Here is a 24132-nt window from a genome sequence, read left to right on the forward strand (position 1 = left end):
TTTTAAGCTATAGTAGTAACAGGCTATTAGCAGATACACAAACTAAGTCTAAGAGTTGATGTGGAAAAAAAGTGAGATATTTTGTTGCTGGAGGGACACAAAACAAAAAAATGTTATGGCCACGAAATTCAGTCATGGTAATTCCAGTGCAGCCTTTGCTTCTATTCCTTTGATTATAATTCCAGTTATTGAACATTTTAATTTCTTGGATATACAAATGTCAAGAATTTATTTATTTTCTCAAAATAGAATACGCTTCAAGTTCTTGATTCCTAGCAAAAACTGTGAGCCATATGCAGGTGATCTAACGGTTGATATCATTATACATGCTTGTTTTTATGAAGAATGCCCCATATAAATTTGAGCAATAATTAGTTAACTCTTAATTTAAATGATGGCACAGCAAGTTTTTGTTTGAAATTTGAAATAATTGATCAATGGTAAAACATTTTCTAGACTTCTGAGCTAGCAAGGTTGTTCACATATACTTCACCTAGTTATAGGGAGACGAGAAGAGGAAGTATATACAAACATCAAACAGTTTGCGTCTTACTATGTTATTGCAGTGAAAGCTGGAAGGTAAGAAACAAAGAGAGAGTGAGAGAGAGAGAGAGAGGGGGGGGGAGGGGGGAACAAGCCAAACTTGCAGTAATATTTTCCTTATTCTAACTCATATAACACAACCATAGGTTTTAAAACAAATATATTTTGCTGAAATTATGCATGCATTGCAACCGATTCTGATATTCACTAATCAAGCAGATCTCATTTGTTGGTTAATCCCATCAAGGATAGCGACGAGAGCCACTATGAACGCATAATCCACATTAGGATACACTGTCACCATAAACTTGTCCTTTCCAAGCAACACGCTTTCAACACTGACCTTCTTGTGCATCTGCTAACACACACACATATATTATATATATGTAGAGGGTGACAGATCCATTGAATACTTAATTTCTCCTAAATTTCTGGTAATTAATGCTATATGTATGCATATCTATTACTAATATATGATCTATGAAATATAATTACGGTTATAGTATATATAAATACAGAGTTGTACTGAGGAATTTGAGGAAATTAAGAAATTCAATAAGGTTAGGTGGATCAATGTCTTACTTGAGCCACAATTGTGTTAGACTCTCCAGAATAAATGACGCAGGATCTTTCCGACCAGGTTCCTTCCACCCTGAAATCACAAACATCCTCCTTTGGGTTGTTTCCCAAGAACACATGCAATTTGGACTTAACTTGGATCATTGAAGATCGCTTCACAGTAATTATGAGATCTTTTTCTTCAGTGCTTTCTCCCCTGAAAACTTGCCATCTATCATGAGCAGTCATTATCTGTAAATAAATCAAGGCAGATAGTTGAAATTATCATTACAGGGGCAACTTAAGCATTGTTTTATTTCTTTATTTGTAAATAAATAGGCAGACTTTTGAGAAAAAAAAAAAAAAAAACGCAACAACAAAATCACCTTGGGTCGAAGAGTGCAAATGGGATTTCCAGTAGCATCAAGTAAGAGTCGGCAGTCGTGCATGCTAAAAGATTTCCCTTTGATTTTGAACATGATATTCCCATTGATGTCCGTGACGGTGAAGTTGCCCTCCGTTAAGGTCCAAACCTTTCCGACCATTACCAGGTCCACTGGTTGAGGACAACAGTACTGAGGTCCAAATTATTTTTATGTTTTGACTATAATTACATTTTTATGCATATTTTTAATGATTTGAGTATTTTGCTTTTCTGTTTTTTCTTGTACTATAATTACATTTTTATGCATATTTTTAATGAAAATTACGAATATAGCTTTCAGTCTAAATTGACTATTCTACTTAATTCATTTCATTTTTTATGCAATTAATAATTAATTATCATAAAAAAAACTTAATAATGCTTAATTTCAATAATTTGTCCAAATTGAGAATAAAAATTATCCAGTGGGGTTCCAAATGCCTTGGAAGGTTTTGCTTCTCCACCATTTAATGTGAAATCCGCAGTGGGTCCAACGCAGTATGGAAATGCAAGGACATAAATAAATACTCAATGGGATAAATATCTATGCCTCGATAAGCCATTATTTGATTGAAAAAAAAAAAAAAAACAGAAAGCGACTGGTTGTAGAAACTCGTGGTTCTGGGTTTGGGTTCATAAATACGTAACCGTAATTTTTATATTTAAAGGGTGAAATTATGTTTTTCTAAAACGTAGTTTATCGTTTTAAAGACTACATTTTTAATTTTAGAAAAGCAGTTTATGATAAAATTCAAGAGCTAAAAGAAAAAAAATATTTTTTTATAATATATTTTCTATAAAGATTATATTTTTAATATTAAAAACGTAATATTCGTTAAAACTATAGGATTTTATAAAATAATTTAAACATGATTATTGTATAGTGTCAAAGAATGAGATTTGAAATATTCTATACGTGTTAGTTTAAATCTTAATTTATTATGCAATTTTTTTATATTGAAAGGTAAAATAAACCATAAAAACCATTTATCTAGGACAAAAGTAAGATAAATTTTATATTTCATCAAAAATTTTAAAAAATTTCAAGAAGATAAGAGTTTATAATTCATGGCTATTTTTCCTCTTCTTAATATTACTAAAAATTTTTAAAAACCTCAATATTTCGTGGATCAAATTAAAAAATCAAATTACAAAAAATAATATTCTGACTAGTAATTTTGCTTTTCCCCCAACCAAATATCCCTTTAAAGTTAAACTTGAAAATATAACAACTTTTAACATTATGAAAGAAAATTAAAAAAAAAAAAAAGAAACTAATTTGTGCTTTTATTTAAAAAAAATCATTTTATACATAAAAGTTTAAGTTTATATTTGATGGGTTGAACTATATAAACTCTATACACTATTATTAAATCATGATTTAAAACATCATTAATGAACAAATTTTAAAAAATTTAAATCTTAAAATGTAAATTATAAAAATTTATTTCAATTTATTTTAAGGATTAAATATAAATTTGACCCTTAAAATATACAATATTTGTCAATTTGATATAAAAAAAATTAAAATTCACAGTCAGGTAGTCGAATTTTCATTTTGCCGAGCATTTTTTATACTTCAACTTAACATTGTTAGTTATTTGCTGACATGGTATAGATGCTCAATAAAATCAATATGTATCGCATCACATGGAAAAAGTGTCACATCATTACCACCAGTAAAAGAAAACATATACTTTTTTTAAAAAATAAAAATCTATTATTTAAATTAAAAATTTTTAAAAAACAATGAAAAGAATTGATGAGAGCGAAAGGGAATAAGGGAAGCGAAAAGGGGTAAACCAACATTGAAAACTGGTCGACCTAGGGTGTATTAGGGTTGATTTGTCTAGTCCGATGCAAATCGATGTCGATCTACTCAATTCAGAGTGGATCATCTTAATCTACCATGGGTCGCTAGTTTACGATGTTAATCTACCTCTTTAGTCCTTCTCTCCCTTTTCCCTCTCTTCCCATTCCCTCATTCCCCCTCTCTTTCCCTGATTCTTTCTTTTTCCTTTCATTTTTATGATTTTTTTTTATTTTGAATTAAAAAATATATTTCTTTTTTTCAAAATTTTTCATTTTTATTTGTTCATGTTACGTGTCAAATAAATGATGTGATGATAACTGGATATTTATTGTTTTGGCCACGTTAGCTATATAAGTAATGATATTAATCCAAAGATCAAAGTACTTTAAGGGTGTATGTTTAATTATTAAATTGTAAATTTTTATTTTTTATGTATCAAATTGATAAAAGATATATAGTAAAAAAATCAAATGAAGATTTAACCTTAATTTTAAGGATTTTTCAACTTTTAAGTTTATTTTATTGATTATGTGGCGGCATTTAATTTAATGATAATACATCAAATAAAAACTCTAAAAATACTTATTATTTATTAATCTCTTCACTATTCTATAGGTCATCTTATTTAATGGTGTTTTCATAAATTTCACATAGGTTGTATTTCTTGTTTTCAAGTTCTACGAAAAGGTCAAAATCACAAAGATTACAATTTCATACTATACTTTTTGATAAAATTATCATACATGCAAGTTTGATATCTATAAGAATACATAGAAAGTAGTCTCCAAATTGAAGACTGTTCAGGTACTGTTGAACAAAAGTTTCTAACTTTATGCCAATGTCATTTTGTTCTTAGCTATTATATAAGTTTTTTAAAGACTTGGGATTTTAAAAAAATTATTTAATAGTAGATTTTTATCAAAGAAGCTTATGGAAAAAGCACTCAAAATAGTTTTTTATTTTTATAGCTTGGTAGTAAAAAAAATAAAATAAAATAAAGAGAAAGGAAAGGAAAAGAGGAAGGAAACAATAAAAAAAGGAGAGAGAGGCAACGCAAGAGGGAGGGAATCATCAATCGATGTGCAATCGGTGCCAAACTATCAAATGGAGAGGTAAGGAGAAAGGGACGGATAGAGGTGTAACATGAACAATTTTGAAAGGATGGGTCTGTGAACACAGATTCAAAAGGAAACATCAATACGCAATGTGTCTTTGGTGTTCATATCTATCAAGATAGCATCTCTCAAGTCAGAGTTTCAAAATAAGGGTTTTTGTTTTTTTCGTTCCCTTTAATTAATTGGTGGGATAATACAAGGTCTTTGGTTGTCTTTTATTGTTTAGATGTAGAGTGATTTGGAATAGAAAGAGATGGTATATGTGCTTTGGCTACAAAAGTTGATACAATGGTAGGATTTAAGCATAAAGAAGTTTATCTTTGCAAATTAAAATTATGTGTGTTTTTTTTTTTTAATATTTGATTCTTAATTTTATTTTGGCCAATTGTTTGTTTTGATTTAATTAATTTCAGGAAAACATATTCGGGATGTATTTTTTAAAATGCTAAACAAGTTAAAAATTTAAAAATATCAACCCGCCATACACATCAGGTTTTTTTTTTATTACATCAGGAGGACAAAACCCTAATATAAGTAAAGGGGAAGGGAGAAGCTTGATTCAAAACCATAACCTTGATGTTACCTTAAACACTTTTAGCCACTAGACCAAAGGCCATACACATCAGTTTTAAGACAAGATTTGGTTTGATTTCATATTTCAACCTAATTGATGCATGACATGTTATAGCCTTTTTGGTTGCCTTGCAGTTATATTTCCTCCCAGTTGCATGTCATGTTTCATATTTCAAATAGATAAATGTTAGATTGTAGTTATAATAGCCTTGCTATGCTAAATTGAAACTCTTACGGTGCTACAACTAAAACTCTTTGATTTTATTAGTTATATTATACATTATATTATACAATCATATCTTTCCAGCTAAATTAAAGAAGAAAATTCAGACATATGCTAGCAGGGGATGTTTTTAAGCTCTTGCTAGGATAGGTTTTAATGCTTTCGTAAGGTAAGCAACTTAAACATATATCGACACTTTCATATGAAGCTATAGAATGATTGTGCAAATTGTTACTAACTACATTTTAATTACACTCTTTTACGTTATTTATTTTCTTGCTATAATTTTGTTGTTCGCTTTACTTAATGTTTAGAATCAAATTTGTTTATTGTAATTTTTCACTATAATTGATGTATGTACGTTCATCCATGTTCAAAGGAGAGATGAAACCGTCCGTGAGTTTAAAATCCCCATTCAGTTTAGCACAAGCAACAAAGTCTGGCTTTGCTAAAGTATTCGATATTTGTAAGCTTAATTAGTTTTGATTTTTTTTTTAATTTAAAGAATAAAACTAGAATATGAAACATATGTTTACCCATCTTAGTATCATTAATTAAATAATATTTAAATTTAGAATATAAAAGCTCACAAAAGGACTAATAAGTGATTGATCGTTCCATGATAAATAATGTTTATAATTACACTATAAGAAAATAGAGTATTAACAATGGAATAAATCCAAATTCTGTCAATAATACATTCTATCGCTAAAAGTCCATTAGAAAATTTCGAGTCATTAATACTTTTTTGTTGGTAATATATTTTCCGTCGCTAATATATGCAATATTAGTAGAAGAAATTTCTGTCGCTAATTCATGTTTTGATTATTTTCTATCTATAAATTTTCTTTCTTATTATTTTATAAAAAGTTATTTTATTTTTATTTCATCACTAAAAAGATTTAGCGAAGGAAATTTCCATCTTTAATGGCCGCTAATTTTTTTAGATTTTTTTGTTTCCGTCACTATTAGGTTTTAGCGACGAAAATCTCATTTTTAATAGTATTTTATTCCATTGCTAATAACAAAATTTCATCGAAAATAGTAATAATTGTCAATAAATAATTTTTTATTTGATATTATTTTTATTTTCCATCTTATTTATCTTTCTCTAATCTTTTAAATTTCTTGTTCAAGTAATTTCATGAAAATTACAACATGCTAAGATAGATACAAAATAAAATAAATATATGTTTCATTGATAAAAAAATATAATAATATATTAAAAAATGGTTCATTAATTCTAATTATATATGTAAAAATTAAAAAAAATTACAAACTTACATATATGACATTATGCCTAGCACATTTACCAAGCAATATACCAAGCAAAGCCATATCTAAACATCCACCATTGGCAGAAGACAACACAGTACTCTAAATTATTTAAGTTACACAACAATTTACACGAACTCAATGGATCAGTTTAACAACCCAAAAGGCATAAATGGTACAATAAATGTATTTGTATAAGAATCAAAACCAGTAATTGATGATCTAATCGTGATGCTTAGGATTTTTTACCTTGATCGGATTTCAAATCAGTGAAAACTTGCTTGGCTTTGGAAGCTGCAGAATGGAAAGCAGTTCTTGCTTTGTAGACAGAATTGAAATTCCGAATTTAAATTCTTCCTACTACTAAATGAAGTTCCAAACTGCAAGTTTAACCAATGTGCCTACCAACAATAACAAAGGCAGCAAGAAAATATCAAACATATTCATGAAAAAGCAGAACATACATATATTATAGAAATTATATTCATTTAAGTAGAGGGCTTGTATTTAATAACAGAAATAATTATGGGCATTAGAAAAGCATAACCATATAACATCTTCCTCTTTCATAAAGCCCCCATTCTTCATTTTCAAGTATTTTTGTGCCAGCTTAAGTATAGAAGATTTGCGCATTAAAACAACCCAAAACAGAACAATTTTTGTAACATAAAGATGCTGAAAATTCATTGAGGCATTTTAGCAAACACTAGGCAGATATTGCCTTGTTTGCAAACAAACACAGGTCTTAATGCTAGGGAAAATTCCCTGCAGCACTTACATAAGCAGACTGTTTTCAAATTCTCTACACACTACACTACTCGCTGTTATACATGCTAGACACATGTCTAACTAAGCAAGCACACATATGAGATATATCAAAAACACAACAACAAGGCATTTTCAGTAACAAGCCACACCATATACACAAACATAAAACCAAACTGGATTGAAGGGATCAAATGCTAAAACTTTTCCTACATCCAACGTTAAAGCAAAATCATACTTTTAGCTTTTACTTATAAGTGATTTTATCATCAAGAAATTAATCGGACAGAAGACATGGAAAATATGATGATTTAGGCAAATAAACAAATAAAAGAGGCTTAGAAAAAAACACATCTGTGAATTTCAAAATTATTCGAATCTTAAAGATCTCATCATCTGAACGAAAACAACCGGCATAGGCACCAAAGAGAATATCAGAAACAAAAACAAACTATTGTGGCAATAAAGATAGTAATCCCATTTTTTAGCCGAATAATTGAACCACAATGTCTCGGCGACCATCAGTTTTTAACATTGAAATTTCTCAGTTTTTTTCTCTGTTACATGCTCACCAAATTTAAAAAAAAAAAGAAATTGAAACAAAAAACAGAAAATAAATAAAGGAAAAAACAAAAGAAAGGAATGAGCGCTTTACCCAGAAAGATTTAAGGGTGACGAGTTGGGGAGAGTTAGAGGTTTGAGTTAGGGAGGAGAAAACCAACAATGTTGGCGGCGGTTCGCCGGGGAAATGAAGAAATGGAGAAGGAAAGTTAAGAAAAGTTGGGGGTTATTTTGGGGGGTGTTTTCGCCGATTTTGGTGGGGATCGGTTCCATGTCCTGGTCTGCAAGCTTCCGCAGGTCGGACGACGCTGTAGGTGGCTGGAGTGGGCTGGTTTCGACGAGATGTGGCGTAGGGTCGGGAGAGAAAGAGAGAGAAGTAAAAAAGAGATGACGGGGGGAGATGGAAGGAAATGAATTTTTAATTATTTGAGTTTTAGCGACGAAAAACTAATTTAACCAAATTTAAAAATTAAAAACTAAAAAATAAATTTCAGTTTTAAATAGAAAAACTTTATTATTAGCAACGAAAAGTTTATCATTAAATCTGCATATATTGGAGCATTAGCAACGAAATTCTGTCGCTAATTTAGTTGCTAAAATTGCGCATCTCTAAACTTTTAGCACGCTGATTTACCAACGGAATAAGCTACAAATTTATTTCTGTTCACTAATTCTTGTTCTTTATCGACGGAAATCCATCACTAATCTCGTCGATAAAAACAAAAAACCTATTTGTTAGGATCCATCGATATTAGAGCTTTTAGCGAAAAAGAAAAATAACTTTTTTCTGGTAGTGTTGTTGTGGTCTAGAATATGCGTGAAGATGAAGATTTTCAAATTCTTATATGTGATAAGTTTGCTTTATGAATGTGAAAAAAAAAAAAAAATCATAAAGTGAGCTAATTAGCAAACGAGAAAATAGTTTGGAATTTTCTTTTTATTATTTCATACTTTCATTTGTAAGAGTCAAGTATATGTCAAGTATATGGCATAAAATCTACATAATATTTAAAAAATTATTTATTTGTGTCAATATTTAAAGTTAATTATATTAAAATCAATAACATATTAATTAATAAATTTATAATTTAATTATCACATAAAAATATTTAAATTTTAAGTATTATATTAAATATTCATTGCAATTTAGAGACCATTAATAATTTTAAATTTTTTTAAAACAAAAAGTAATGGAAGAGATATTATCTTAGTCATAATATAAATATCTTTGTAACAGTTGATCAAATAAGGCCAACAAAAATAATCAGTTGATCAAATAAAAACAAAATGTTCTTAAAATTCAAAAAAGATTAAGCAAACTTAAACAAATTGAAAATAAAAAAAGTCTAAATTTTTTGGAAAAATCTAAAAAATTTTAAAAAATTGTAAAATTATTTTAAAAAATTATGAAAATTTTTTTTATTTTGAATCTTACAATTTAATTTTTTTAATTTTATTCTATGAATTTTGATATTTTTATTTTTATTAAATTTTTAATTTTTTTAATAACTTTTTATAATATTTCATATTTTTTAAATTTTTTAAATTTCAGAATTTTTTGAAAAATTTAAGAATTTTTATTAAATTTTCAGATATTTTAAAAAAATTTTAGATTCTTAGAACTTTAAATTTTTTTTCAAAAAATTTTAGATTTTTTTTTATTTTCAAAATTTCTAAGTTTTTGTGAATTTTAAGAAAATTTTATTTTTCTTTTCATTTTGTGGATTTTTTATTAAAATTTTGAGATTTTTATGAATTTTTTAAGCTTTCATAATTTTTTAATTTTTATAATTTCTAAAAATATTTCATATTTTTAATTTATTATAAATTTTAAAAATATTATAATTTTTTAATTTAAAATTTTTTTAATATTGATGTGATAATTAATGATATGATACTGATTGAATTTTTTTGATATGTATTAATATTTTATTAGATAATTATGTTACATAAGTAAATTGACTAATAATATTAGTATAAGGTATAAAAATAAATGATGAATTGAAAAATTAAATACTAAATTGATAATTTAATTTTTTTAGATATTAAATTAATAGAAAATATATGATACATAAACTATTTTTATATTTAATCAAATCATTTTGTATATATATATTTTAATAATTTTAGTACCATACCATTATATGGTATCTAGAATTATCGAGTCATACGACGTTAGCACCATCCCCTATCATAAAAAGTATTAATTAATTATTATTTATATAAAAAAATTAAAATATTATTTATTACACGTCACCAATTGTTTATGTGTAAAGAGGTATAGATATCACAATTAACAATATAATAAGAAAGGAATTACGATATCCATATATTTTATCTATCTTGACCGATCCAGTCAAATCAATATCTGCTCCTCGGTCGTTTCTTTTACTTAGTCATGAAAACATTGCAAATTATAAAAATATAATATTAAATAATATATTTTTAAATTTGAAAATAGGTATATAAATTAGCCAAACACTAGACATTGATTGAGACAAATAATTTTTAGTTTTTTTTTTAAAAGGAAATCTTATTCTTCTATATTTTTCTTTGATGATTTTTATGAAGACAGATGTGATTGGTTTCTTTAAACAAAATTAAAAAGGTAATTATACCTTAAAAAATTATTATTTTGTTAACTTTTTTATAAAATTAAAATATTTTTTATTATATAATATATTAAGTCATATGTATTTTCTTAATCTCAGTTGAAATAATTTTAATTCTTTTACTTAACAATAGTTATGAAAATCATAAATACCAGCTTAAGTAGGAAAGTCCAAAAATAAGGTTGTATGCGGATGGTGGTTGATAGTCAGTAAAATTACCGAAATGTCCATGCTGAGTTTACTAATTATGTCATGATTTTTCACCATGAATTATGATAAAAAAACATATAGTTTATAATTTTTTATTTATAATATTATAATTATTTAATTATAATAAAAGTTATATAATAACAAATGTAAATTTGATATAAATTTTGAATAAATATTATATATTTTAAATTGTGATTATTAATTATATTTAAAAATGTTTACCTAAAAAAGTTAGGCGAAGTACCACGTCCACCATCACAGTTGACTGGTTGAGTTGACTCACCAGTAGGGCGGCGACTATTTGTTTTTGTTACTCTATTATTTCCTCCAATTCCATCTTGACTTCGTAGATCATCCGCTGCTTGTGGCAATGGCGGAGAAGCAGCAACTAGAGCCATGGGCTGACCTCAGTGGCAAGGTGGTGATGGTGACGGGGGCATCTTCCGGCTTAGGCCGTGATATCTGTCTTGACTTGGCTAAAGCCGGCTGCCGAATCGTGGCTTCCGCCCGCCGCGTTGATCGCCTCAAGTCCCTCTGCGACGATATCAATCTTCTTATATTTCCTTCTTCCAAGCCCCAGTCTAGTGGTCCTCTTGCTGTAGCCGTCGAGCTGGACGTCTCTGCTGACGGAGCCACCATTCATAGCTCCGTCAAAACGGCCTGGGATGCTTTTGGGAGGATCGATACTTTGATCAACAACGCAGGCGTTAGAGGTTTTAATTTTTCCCTTACTTTAAATAGCTTTGCACAATTATACGTTAAATTTCTATAAAAACTGAAACTTTTTTTTTTTAATTTCCATCTCCATGTATGTATGTATGTTTTTATTTTTAATTATTTGAAATTAATATTTGTTTTTTTTTTTTTTATCGGTTCACTTCTTTTAGTTCTTGCATTCATAAGCAAAGGGCGACTAGTAAAAGCAACAATTAAATGAAATTTCTTTCCTCCACTCAGCTAATGGCTGTATAACTGCCAAAGTGCTAGTATTAGTAGTGTAAATAAAAAATAGAGCTGTATTTTGATTAGATTTTAGAAGTTTATGTGCAAGATTTGCTCAGTTGTGGATTGTGGATAAATGATAGATGTGGAACACATTGTAGTCAGGGACAAATTTAGAGTGATTTCCCAACTCAAATCCAGAAATATTTAGGTACAGTATGAGCATTTTAAAAAATTACTCGCTAAACTCACAAAGAAATATTTTTTCCCTAATATTTTAAAAGTAAGAAGATATTCAAAATAACTGATGTCAAAGATTACTTCTCTTAAAACCCCATAGTTGTTAAAATCGTATGATATTGGATACATATAGTGCGATATGATTCAATTCATAACAAAATCAATTTGTATCTATGTGGAGAACCAATTTTATCATTAATCAGTAGCATATCTAACTCAACGTTAGTGCTTGAGTAAGCCTTCTTAGTCCTTTTTGAAAACAAACCCTAAAAATGAAAACAAGAACGCTCCTTTACTCAGGGTGAACTTGTCTTGTAAGGTTGGGACTAGCATTCAGAGTTTACTTACAAAACATAGTCATAATTATTAAGCAAGAAAGTAAAAAATCAGTTCCAGCTTCATTTCTTGACCTGATTTTTGTGTAACATTTTCAATTTTGTGAACATTGTTTTGGACCTTGTACCCCTTATATTTTGTTTACCATTTGCAACTATTATGTTTTGCAGGTAAGGTGAAGGATCCATTGGTTTTGTCTGAGGAGGAATGGAATCAAAGTTTCAAAACAAATTTAACGGGGTCTTGGCTGGTGTCAAAATATGTTTGCATGCACATGCGTAATGCAAATCAAGGAGGATCCATAATCAATATATCTTCCATTGCTGGTCTTAACCGTGGGCAACTACCTGGAGGTGTGGCTTATGCTTCTTCAAAAGCAGGCCTAAACACCATGACAAAGGTAAATATTGTATAGAAAATGTTTTTAGTCGCTTAAAATTTATGTTAATATCTTTGAAATACTTTATAATGGTTTCGGCTTTTGATGGAAGACTGTCACTAGAAGATCTAAGCTTTTATAAGTGTCAAGTTTGGCATGGTCTATTATTTGATTGAGTAACAATATCATGACATAAAATAGCCAAAATCTAAAACTTTTAAAATAAGAAAATTGAAGATGTAAGATCTAAGAAGATGATTAAGTGATAGAAATAAACCAATTTAATAATGTCTATGCTGTAGATGTAATTGAAGCAAGTCAACATAATGCAAAAAAATTCAACAAAAACTAAAGTATACACCAAGAAATAATATCCTAAAATAAAATCCAAGAAAGACACAATAATTTAGGTTGTTCTGCTTAATGCTTCAATCCATAGGCGAGACAAGAAATTTTCACTATAATCAAGAAAAGATGAATATTACTTTGACTTTGGCTTTCAAAACTTGGATCATACCACACCCTAAAATCCAAGAGCTTTCTTGGTAAAACTCTTTGCTTCTCTCTTGGCCAAAAACAAATCCAAGACCATAAAATCTCATTTGATATTATGTTTATTTTGCTCTTCCCAAATTGTACTTAATGGGCTTTAAACAAGGGGTAAAGAGAATGAGGATAAAAGGGTCTAAACGGGGCAAAAGAGTCAAAAAGCATCAAGACATGGGTTGCATTTATTGAGGTTCAATTTTCAGCCACTGACTTCAATAAATCTTCACATTGGCTTAAAATTCCTCAAAGCAAGTATTAGAGCAAATCACTGGAAACTATTGCCTCCTCCATAATTGCCCCTTTAGGGCAATTCCATGCTTAGGAACTAGCAAACTCCAATTAATTCTTGTACTTGCAAGTAGAGATGGCCTTGGTCAACATGCTCGTAGATTCTTCTAAGTAGAAGCTTGAGTAATCACTATATTGTCATGCAAAACATTTTTTGAAAGAAGTGATATTTGACATCAAGTGGTTCTCTCATTAAACATTTGGATGTTGGTCAGATAAACGACATTCTAATTGTCACAAAAACACAAAACTAGAAATCCATTTCAAACCCAAACAACCAGTTATAGTCTTTAACCAAAGCTTGCTTAACTACCTCTGTTAAAAAGTTTGCACCCTATTCTAAAAGAAATAAAAGATTGTATCTTGAAATGTAGAATTTGGTGAGCATTGGATCCTAAAATGAGCATTTTAAAGTCCACAAAATCAGCTTGAAGGTTGTTTAATCTCTATGGAGGAGTCATTACTTAGAAGGCTGTTATACAGTCTATCTTTATGTTTTTAACTAATCAGCTGGATTACATGATTGTCGCAGAGTAGTGAGAGAAGCTTTGTGGTTAAAATTGTCTGATTATTTGTGTAGTTTTGCAATAAGATTACATTGATGTGTTTTGTGATATTTCCACTGTCATCCATCAAACTAATAATAAGATTTTTCCTGATAGGATCAAATATATTGACACCAGATATCACTTTGTTGAAACATGTTTCGCTTGCTAATGGTGTGATTAGTAAGTTTTTTGTTGAGAACTTGGTAGACACGTTGATTGACTTATCATGCTAGCAAGCTACTTTACCTTGTCTACAACTGGACACGTTTCGCACGACCAAGTATTTTTCTTCAATTCTGTCCAAAACTCTCTATTTCTCTCTTGCCTAAAACAAACATGAGACCTCACATGGGATTGCTCTAGAAAGTGTCATACAATCCCTCATCTTTTGGCTCTTCCTAAACTGCCCATCATTGTCTTTAAACAAGGATAAAAGGAATGAGAGCCAAAAAGGTCAAAATAGGGTCAAAAGTGTAAAAACATGAAAAAGTGGGTAACAGCTATCATAGTTGAATTTTCAACTAGCGACTTTAATAATCCAATTAGAAAAAGCTGGTGATACATGATTGTAGCATCTACATTCACTATATATTAACATATATTTATTTTTAAAATAGAAGGAATTCTAATGTCTTGTGCAAAAACAAGAAAACATGAGAGATTTGTGAATTGGAAAGGTCTAGTGTTTAGTAGTGTTTATTATGGTGAGTTTGAGATGTGCTTGATATCCGTATGGTAGAACCAAACTTCAAATGGTTCCCAAGCTGAGTTTAGACAATTTTTCTATGAGATGGGGCAAGTTACGATTTATTTAATTTAAAAAGTTCTAGTACTACCGTCATTTTTATTTTAATTTATTTAGGTTTTATTTGGTTGGTGCTTTACCTTTTTGCTTTTTGCTATTTGTCCTTTTTTTGTTCATTTATTATATTTTGCTTATCATTTTCTATTGAGAAAAGCAAAGTACAAAAGTACTAATCAAATGGAGCCTTAAACTGTGTATTAGTTTTATAAACACACTAACAACTAGATCATCTAAGAAACACAAAAGCCTTGAAAGCTTTAACTACCTTGCATTAAGATATTTATTCTTTTATCTTGATTATTTTCAACAAAAGTCAAATTAAAACATGGCATTTATATCATTGGGAAGTTTGCATGGCACATATTCAAAAGTACACATGGTATGATAATCTTAACAACAAATAATATCTGTTCTCCTCCCCCTCCCCTCCATAGAGTCAACTAGATGGATCAGATTATACCACTTGTCTGTTCTATTAGGACCAAATACATGTTATGACAAACAATAACCAAAATATTTCTTTGGTGACTTAAATGTGTCTGTTACGTCTAAAGTCTTGCATAAAGTTATAATGTAGGAAGAGCACTACACATCAGTTGTCTTTAAGTGCTAGCAATCTACTTTTACTTTGTCTACTCGCTTGACTAAGTTTTTTTTCTTCAATTCTCTTCAAAACTCTCTATTTTTCTCTTGCCTAAAACGAGTGCAAGACCTCACATGTGATTGTTCTTGAAAGTCTCAACTCTTCCTAAACTCCCCTTGATAATCTTTAAACAAGGATAAAGGGAATGAGAGCAAAAAAGGGTCAAAATGGTAAAAATGTAAACAAAAAAAAAAAAGAAAAAAAGAAAAGTGGGTGATAAGCTGGTGATGCATGATTGTAGCATCTAGTTTCACTATATATTAACATATATTTATTTTTAAAGTGGAGGGAATTCTAATGTCTTGCGCAAAAACAAGAAAATTGTAGAGAGTTGCAGATTGGAAAGGTCTAATGTTCGGTATGGTGAGTTTGATTTGTGCTTGACTTCTTTATGACAGAACTCAACTTTAAATGGTTCCCAAGCTGAGTTTAGACCATGTTTCTATAATATGGGCAAGTTTTGATTTGTTTAAGTTACAAAGTTCGAGTACTAGCATCATTTTTATTTGAATTTATTTAGGTTTCGTTTGATTGGTGCTTTTGTTTTTTTTTCCCCTATTTGTCCCTGTTTTTAGTTCATTTTTTATTTTTTTTCTTTTCACTTTCTGTTGAGGAAAGCACAAAGCAAAAGCATTAATTAAATGTAATGTTAAAATGTATGTAAGAATTTGCGTGTATTATTTTATAAGCACACCAACAACTAGATCATCTAAGAAACACAAGAACCTTGAAATCTTTAACTACCTTGCATTAAGATATTTATTCTTTTAGCTTGAGTAATTTCAACTAAAGTCAAATTAAAACATGACATTTATATCATTGGGAAGTTTGCACGGCACATATTCAAAACTACACATATTTTGATAATCTCAACAACAAATAATATCTGTTCCCACCTCATAGAGCCAGCTAGATCAGATTATGCCAATTTTCTGCTCTATACATGTTATGGTATAATTGATAACCAAAAATTTATTCTACGGTGTCTTAAATGTGTCCACCACATCAAAAGTCTTGCATTAAGTTATAATGTAGGAAGAACACTACATGTAATTTGTCTTAATTGCATAAAATTATGAAGGTAACAGTTACTGTCAGACTGTATGAATTGGGTTGAACAGTGTGGGTATTTGAACATGTGCGTGTTTGGTTAAGCCAACCTTTTTGGTGAAGTTCCTGGGACACTGCATTGGCCATGGCATGAATTGATTGGATCAAGGTGGCTTGTGAAATCCTATATAGCTTTGCCCAGGAGTGATATACTTATTTGGTAAGATTTAAGTGACAAATAAAATGGAACCCCTATGGAGTAATAGAACCTAGAAAGAAAAGTTGGTGCCTGACCAGAATAATTCATGTTGGTGATGCCGTTCACACTTAATGCATGGATGGAAAATACTGGTTTGGCAGTTAATAAGAAATATAAGCTTGATGGGCTGGCTGTTAGACATGGATCTTTTTATTGGGGCTCAATGATCATTGTCTTTCATATATAAGGATAATCTGGCTGCTTGCTTCATGGTTATTTAATGAACTATTGAGTAGTTTGGAGGATGTCTGATTCTCCTGCCTCCTAGATCTTAGTTCAGGTAACTAATATGGGCAATGGGTAGGAAATCGCCCCCTGTAGATGATTGAATTGTTTTTTTATGAAGTGAATCATTTATTTATTTATTTTATCAAATATTTCGGGAAAAAAAAGTAAAAATGGTGATTATTTTCAATTTTATTTTTCTCTCCTATCACATTTCGAGTTGGTTAATTATATTTTAATAAATTTTATCCACTTTTTGTCCCTGCAATTGTTAACGACTAGAAAATTCTTCTGTCAAACTAGCTTCTGCGCTGAATTTGGATCCTAATTGCATCATTCATGTTTTATGCAAATCGGCAAAATAACTGTTGTAGAAGGTGGATACTTTCTAATGTTCTCATTGATTCCCCTGGTTCATTTTGGTAACCTAGATTCCCATCAAGATGTTCTCTGACTGGTTTTGGTCTAATTTTAATAGTCATTTTGTTATCAATTTTGATGTTGTTGTGCTCCAACCTTTTTATATAATGATGAAATTTTCTATAATGAGAAAATGACAATAAACTGTTGTGCAGACCATGGCTATTGAATTGGGGATGCATAAAATCCGAGTGAACTCGATATCACCTGGGCTTTTCAAATCTGAGATCACACAGGATCTTATGAAGAAAGACTGGCTAACAAATGTGGCCGCGAGAACTGTCCCGTTAAGAACATTCGGTACATCAGATCCTGCATTAACCTCACTTGTTCGATACTTAATCCATGATTCTTCTGAATATGTTTCAGGTAACGTGTTCATAGTTGATGCTGGGGCTACCTTGCCCGGTGTTCCAATTTTCTCTTCCCTTTGAACCGCTATTCTAATACTAATATATGTATTCCTTGATAAACAAATGTTCATGATTTAAGTTCTTGTATGAACTTTTATTTTTATATATTTTCTTTCATGTAAGATTTTTATATGCTATGACTTGATGTGGATTTTAATTACACCAAATGAACAAGTTGATGGAGTAAATGAACACGAGAGGTATTTATGTTTGATTAAACTCAGTTGTAATTTATTATATAATGTATAATAAATTGTTAATCTTTTTCAATAACATGATTATATGATATAATTTTAATGTAAGTAATATATTTTAATGTAAAATAATTATTTTATATAATTTTTTTCTTAAGCAATATACCTAAGACAGTTTTAAAGTTCAAGCACGATACAGTTTTTCTTTGTTCACCACGCTTTTTCATTTCCTTCTTTCCTTTATTTTTTATTTTTTTATTAACATGATAAAATATGATGAAGGCTGCGTAAAGAAAAAAAAAAAACTTTTATGTGGAGAACAAATAAAATTTTCAATCAAAATATCTAATTCTTTTTGTTTTTTTTCCTATTTTTCCCTTTTTCATCTTTATTTATTATTTTTCCTGAAGAAAAAGTCCTTTATGTGCAAAATATATTTCTAATTTTTCATTACTTAATTTCCTTTATTTGTTACTTTTTATTACCCCTTTCATTTTCTTTTATTTTAAGAGGAAACTTTTCTTAAAATAATAAAATTTGAGCGTAAAATTTTTTTAATGTGTTCTTTATTTTCGCTTTTGTTTTTTTTTTTTTCGCCTCTTCCCTTCTTCTCCTATCTTGTTTCCTTTTTATCCATTTTTTTTTTATATATTTTTCAATTTGAAAAAGGTAAAATTTTTAATTTAAATAGTAGGAACTTCACGTACAAATAATTTGAAAGAAACACAAGCAACATCATAATATAAAGAATTTTGCAAAGAATAATAACCAATCAAAAAGAAAACCAACATTATGGTATAAAGAATTTTTTTTTTTTTGAAGGTGGTATGGTATAAAGAATTTTGAAAATATACAGACCTACAAACATAGATGATATTGTAACATAATCTTATAACTCATTTTGATAATACGGTAGCATGAAGAATTCTGAAAACATACAAATCTATAAAAAAATCTAGATGATTGTCGAAATCAAAAGATAATATTAGAAGATCGCATGTCCTAAATCAGTCTAATCATCGACTTTGCCTTAGACGATCTTTTTTCTTTAGCTTGTCGAAATCCTATTTCGGTACAAATTGAACGGAAAAATAATATTTAAAAAGAATGAATGAAAACTTAGGGAATATAATAAATCAATCGGTTGCTAAAATGAATTTTTTTTTTTTTATATTGGGTTACCCAAAACAAGATTTATTTCGGATTTGTTCGATGGGAGAAAGGGGGTTTGTTCAATTTTTTATGAAAAAATACAGACACAAGGTTGAATTGAGGGAATGAGAGATTTTTGGTAATTGTAAAGGAATTTTTACATTAAACACTCAAAAATTACAAAATCAATGCGCATAATAAATGTGCATTCTCAATCGCTGTTGAGGAATAAAAAAAAAAACACATCGGAAAATCTAGAAAAAAAAAAGAATGCAAAACGATTGCTATTTTTAGGCTAATCATCGAACTTCCCCTGATCTGAATTCTCTTTGGAACAACATTTTTGGTTAATTAACGTTTTAAAAACAAATCTTTCAATTTCTAATTTTTATCAACATAGCATTAAATTAAAAAAAAATATCAAGACAATTATTTTTTGAATTAATCAACATATTATTAGAGTTAATCTTTAGATATTATGGGTTTGAAAAAGTTTGAATGCGTAATATTCTCTTAAATTAAGTATATAATAAGATAAAAAAAAAAATAAAAGTATATTAAAAACTTAAAAAAAATAAAAAACTAACTCAAGCTAAAAAACAAAGGTTAAAAAAAAAGTTGACACAAGAGGGACAGATGTCAACATACCAGCAGTCTGCAGATAAAAATAGTATATAGGTTAGATAAAATAGACGAGACGAAAACTTGATAATATCCTCGAGTAAAAGAATTCGCTTCATTTCCTTTTGAAAATGTGTCGAACGCACAGGTTTGTAACTCATTTGAGCAAACTGATAAATAGATTCGTTTATTTAAACTAGTGAAACCCATGCCTCGCATCGCTGTTAAAATCACCTAAACTGTTATAAATTAATCAACTTACTAATAGAAATGAACATGGAGTATATGCCCTAACCCTAAGGGATGAGCTACACAGAGCTTGTTATATATACTAGATAAAGCTCAAAAGCTCTTCCTGGTTCAATTTATTTATTATTGAGATTAGTATTGATTCTATTGGTTATTATTTATATAATAAAAAAAACATTTTCAGTAATAAAAATTTTGAAAACTCATTTGTGTAATAGGAGATAAATGATTGAATGATAGCTTAAATTTTTTTAATGAAAATAATAATTTAATTATATACATTAAAAGAGTTTGAAAAATGGACATTGTTGGGCTGTAAATGGAATCCCATACCACCAACTATAACAGCCTAATCCACATTACAAATTGGTTGTAATAAACTGTTACAAAATATAAAAATTTGTGACACAAGTTTATGGCCTCTTTGTGCACCGTAAGCCTATTAACAAGATAATGGAAAACCAGTAATATAAAAAAAAAAAAAAAAGTTGGTGCAAACACTAAGATATTTCTTAGCAAATGTTATGCTAAAAAAAAACAATAATAAGATATTTCCTTCATTTTATCTCGAAAAATATTTGGTGCGGGTGATCGAAAAGACTGCCTACGCACCACGGTTAATCAGATCTTCAAGAGACCCTTTGATACCTTACTAGAGGAAAAAAATAAAGGAATTTCTTCAGAGGCTTTAGTTCCTTTAGAATACAGTAATACATGCAGAATTTAAGAATTATAAAGCATGAAAATACTCTAAAGTCAAGGTTAAAAGTAACTATATATGCTTTTAAGCTATAGTAGTAACAGGCTATTAGCAGATACACAAACTAAGTCTAAGAGTTGATGTGGAAAAAAGTGAGATATTTTGTTGCTGTAGGGACACAAAACCAAAAAATGTTATGGCCACGAAATTCAGTCATGGTAATTCCAGTGCAGCCTTTGCTTCTATTCCTTTGATTATAATTCCAGTTACTGAACATTTTAATTCTTTGGATATACAAATGTCAAGAATTTATTTATTTTCTCAAAATAGAATACGCTTCAAGTTCTTGATTCCTAGCAAAAACTGTGAGCCATATGCAGGTGATCTAACGGTTGATATCATTATACATGCTTGTTTTTATGAAGAATGCCCCATATAAATTTGAGCAATAATTAGTTAACTCTTAATTTAAATGATGGCACAGCAAGTTTTTGTTTGAAATTTGAAATAATTGATCAATGGTAAAACATTTTCTAGACTTCTGAGCTAGCAAGGTTGTTCACATATACTTCACCTAGTTATAGGGAGACGAGAAGAGGAAGTATATACAAACATCAAACAGTTTGCGTCTTACTATGTTATTGCAGTGAAAGCTGGAAGGTAAGAAACAAAGAGAGAGTGAGAGAGAGAGAGAGAGGGGGGGGGAGGGGGGAACAAGCCAAACTTGCAGTAATATTTTCCTTATTCTAACTCATATAACACAACCATAGGTTTTAAAACAAATATATTTTGCTGAAATTATGCATGCATTGCAACCGATTCTGATATTCACTAATCAAGCAGATCTCATTTGTTGGTTAATCCCATCAAGGATAGCGACGAGAGCCACTATGAACGCATAATCCACATTGGGATACACTGTCACCATAAACTTGTCCTTTCCAAGCAACACGCTTTCAACACTGACCTTCTTGTGCATCTGCTAACACACACACAATATTATATATATGTAGAGGGTGACAGATCCATTGAATACTTAATTTCTCCTAAATTTCTGGTAATTAATGCTATATGTATGCATATCTATTACTAATATATGATCTATGAAATATAATTACGGTTATAGTATATATAAATACAGAGTTGTACTGAGGAATTTGAGGAAATTAAGAAATTAAATAAAGTTAGGTGGATCAATGTCTTACTTGAGCAACAATTGTGTTAGACTCTCCAGAATAAATGACGCAGGATCTTTCCGACCAGGTTCCTTCCACCCTGAAATCACAAACATCCTCCTTTGGGTTGTTTCCCAAGAACACATGCAATTTGGACTTAACTTGGATCATTGAAGATCGCTTCACAGTAATTATGAGATCTTTTTCTTCAGTGCTTTCTCCCCTGAAAACTTGCCATCTATCATGAGCAGTCATTATCTGTAAATAAATCAAGGCAGATAGTTGAAATTATCATTACAGGGGCAACTTAAGCATTGTTTTATTTCTTTATTTGTAAATAAATAGGCAGACTTTTGAGAAAAAAAAAAAAAAAAAACGCAACAACAAAATCACCTTGGGTCGAAGAGTGCAAATGGGATTTCCAGTAGCATCAAGTAAGAGTCGGCAGTCGTGCATGCTAAAAGATTTCGCTTTGATTTTGAACATGATATTCCCATTGATGTCCGTGACGGTGAAGTTGCCCTCCGTTAAGGTCCAAACCTTTCCGACCATTACCAGGTCAACTGGTTGAGGACAACAGTACTGAGGTCCAATAACCGAAACAGGATTAGCCAAGGGTGAGGAAGCGCTAGGTGCTGCCGCTGGCGGTGGCGGATGTTTAACTACTTGTTCCATTGATCACCAACAAGCTTTTTCTTTAATTTTTTATCCTGAACCAGATTAGATAAGATCAGTATGGTTTCCATTTTTGGGTGACTCTGAGTCTCCCTATATAGGCATCCAATTAACACAAGATTGACTAAAATGATTTGAGTACTTTTCTTTTCTGTTTTTTCTTGTACTATAATTACATTTTTATGCATATTTTTAATGAAAATTACGAATATAGCTTTCAGTCTAAATTGACTATTCTACTTAATTCATTTCATTTTTTATGCAATTAATAATTAATTATCATAAAAAAAACTTAATAATGCTTAATTTCAATAATTTGTCCAAATTGAGAATAAAAATTATCCAGTGGGGTTCCAAATGCCTTGGCAGGGTTTGCTTCTCCACCATTTAATGTGAAATCCGCAGTGGGTCCAACGCAGTATGGAAATGCAAGGACATAAATAAATACTCAATGGGATAAATATCTATGCCTCGATAAGCCATTATTTGATTGAAAAAAAAAAAAAAAAAAAACAGAAAGCGACTGGTTGTAGAAACTCGTGGTTCTGGGTTTGGGTTCATAAATACGTAATAACGTAACTTCAATCTAAATATTGATGAGGTCTTATCTTGTCTTTCGAAATAAATAATTTCGATTTCAAACTTGCAAGTGATTTTTTTTAATCTTAAAATTCTTCATTTTTGGATTCGATATAAACGTATGAGAATTTAATTTAATTTTTTATTTGATTTATTCTTTAGTTTGTTTTTTAATGATGTCATCATTATTTACTTATCATATCATATATGTTGAAAAATTTTGTTACAAGTTATACATATAATCTTATTAAAATAAATATTTATATTTGATAAATTATTAATATACAAATTTTATAATTATTAGTACATCATAAATTATCACATCATTTATTAAAAAATTTAAAATATTTGAGTCTTTAAAAATATCTCTTAATTTTATATTTTGTGTTATTTAATTTTTAAAATCTTTAAATTTTAATTTTATTCAATAATGAGGTGTTCTGTTTATACAAATCATTAATAATATTATACACTAACAATGTATGAAATAAAAATTCTTAAAATAATTAAATTTCAAGTAAGACAATTTTATGATTTGGATAAGTTTTTTTTTATTTATCCAAAATATAAAATTTGTTACTTGAAATTTAACTTTATATTAAAGGGGAGTTTGGTTTACTAAATTTAATTTTCCTTCCCGGAATATAATTTTTCGTTAGCTAATTCCTTGGCTTGGTTGAAAAATTTTCTCTCATATCAAGAATCTCATATTCCCAATAGTGTTAAAAAGGGAGAAAGTAAGGAAAATAAAAAACTCTCATCTTCTTAAGTTTTATTAGATTTCAAAGGAAAAATATATTTTTTTTCATTTACTCTCATTTAATTACATTTTTAGATAATAAACGACATTATTTATCTTAAAAATATAGTAATTTTTATAAGATATTATGAAATAAATTTTAAATAGAGATCAAGTTTTTTAGATTAAAAAAGAGATATTTATTATTTTTAAAAAATATATTGTGACAAAAATTTATTTTTCAGAATAATTTCATAAAAGACTACATTTTTAGATTAA

The 24132-nt window shown here is 29.2% G+C and overlaps 3 protein-coding genes and 1 long non-coding RNA gene across 4 annotated transcripts; 1 reads left to right on the plus strand and 3 right to left on the minus strand.

The window, feature by feature from the left end:
• Positions 1-525: 525 nt before the first annotated feature.
• Positions 526-1702, minus strand: LOC149515013 (protein LURP-one-related 15-like). The gene is made up of 3 exons (XM_089742888.1): positions 1488-1702; positions 1126-1353; positions 526-898 (listed from the first exon to the last, which is right to left on the minus strand). The coding sequence occupies exons 1-3, from the start codon at positions 1644-1646 to the stop codon at positions 755-757; spliced, it is 531 nt and encodes a 176-aa protein (XP_089599014.1). The 5' UTR covers positions 1647-1702; the 3' UTR covers positions 526-754.
• Positions 1703-6427: 4725 nt separating this feature from the next.
• LOC149515014 (uncharacterized) lies at positions 6428-8784 on the minus strand. Its single transcript, XR_016327481.1, has 2 exons — positions 7945-8784; positions 6428-6925 (listed from the first exon to the last, which is right to left on the minus strand). It is a non-coding gene; the product is annotated as an uncharacterized LOC149515014 (long non-coding RNA).
• A 2130-nt stretch (positions 8785-10914) lies between these two features.
• On the plus strand, positions 10915-17988 carry LOC111294273 (uncharacterized). The gene is made up of 3 exons (XM_022887532.2): positions 10915-11385; positions 12361-12590; positions 17512-17988. Exons 1-3 carry the CDS (start codon positions 11043-11045, stop codon positions 17788-17790), a joined length of 852 nt encoding a protein of 283 aa, XP_022743267.1. The 5' UTR covers positions 10915-11042; the 3' UTR covers positions 17791-17988.
• A 3299-nt stretch (positions 17989-21287) lies between these two features.
• Positions 21288-22625, minus strand: LOC111294301 (protein LURP-one-related 15-like). Its single transcript, XM_022887563.2, has 3 exons — positions 22254-22625; positions 21891-22118; positions 21288-21664 (listed from the first exon to the last, which is right to left on the minus strand). Exons 1-3 carry the CDS (start codon positions 22533-22535, stop codon positions 21521-21523), a joined length of 654 nt encoding a protein of 217 aa, XP_022743298.1. The 5' UTR covers positions 22536-22625; the 3' UTR covers positions 21288-21520.
• Positions 22626-24132: the final 1507 nt, after the last annotated feature.

The sequence above is a fragment of the Durio zibethinus genome, chromosome 14 (assembly GCF_047325235.1).
Source record: "Durio zibethinus cultivar Kanyao isolate XHJ-2024 chromosome 14, ASM4732523v1, whole genome shotgun sequence".
Classification (NCBI taxonomy): Eukaryota; Viridiplantae; Streptophyta; class Magnoliopsida; order Malvales; family Malvaceae; genus Durio; species Durio zibethinus.

Coding starts and splice junctions, on each gene's coding strand:
- LOC149515013 (XM_089742888.1), bottom strand. CDS start 1,646: ATGGTCGGAAAGGTTTGGACCTTAACGGAGGGCAACTTCACCGTCACG. Junction 1,354..1,487: donor TTTGCACTCTTCGACCCAAG/GTGATTTTGTTG, acceptor ATTTATTTACAG/ATAATGACTGCTCATGATAG. Junction 899..1,125: donor CTAACACAATTGTGGCTCAA/GTAAGACATTGA, acceptor GTGTGTTAGCAG/ATGCACAAGAAGGTCAGTGT.
- LOC111294273 (XM_022887532.2), top strand. CDS start 11,043: ATGGCGGAGAAGCAGCAACTAGAGCCATGGGCTGACCTCAGTGGCAAG. Junction 11,386..12,360: donor CAACAACGCAGGCGTTAGAG/GTTTTAATTTTT, acceptor TATGTTTTGCAG/GTAAGGTGAAGGATCCATTG. Junction 12,591..17,511: donor GCCTAAACACCATGACAAAG/GTAAATATTGTA, acceptor ACTGTTGTGCAG/ACCATGGCTATTGAATTGGG.
- LOC111294301 (XM_022887563.2), bottom strand. CDS start 22,535: ATGGAACAAGTAGTTAAACATCCGCCACCGCCAGCGGCAGCACCTAGC. Junction 22,119..22,253: donor TTTGCACTCTTCGACCCAAG/GTGATTTTGTTG, acceptor ATTTATTTACAG/ATAATGACTGCTCATGATAG. Junction 21,665..21,890: donor CTAACACAATTGTTGCTCAA/GTAAGACATTGA, acceptor GTGTGTTAGCAG/ATGCACAAGAAGGTCAGTGT.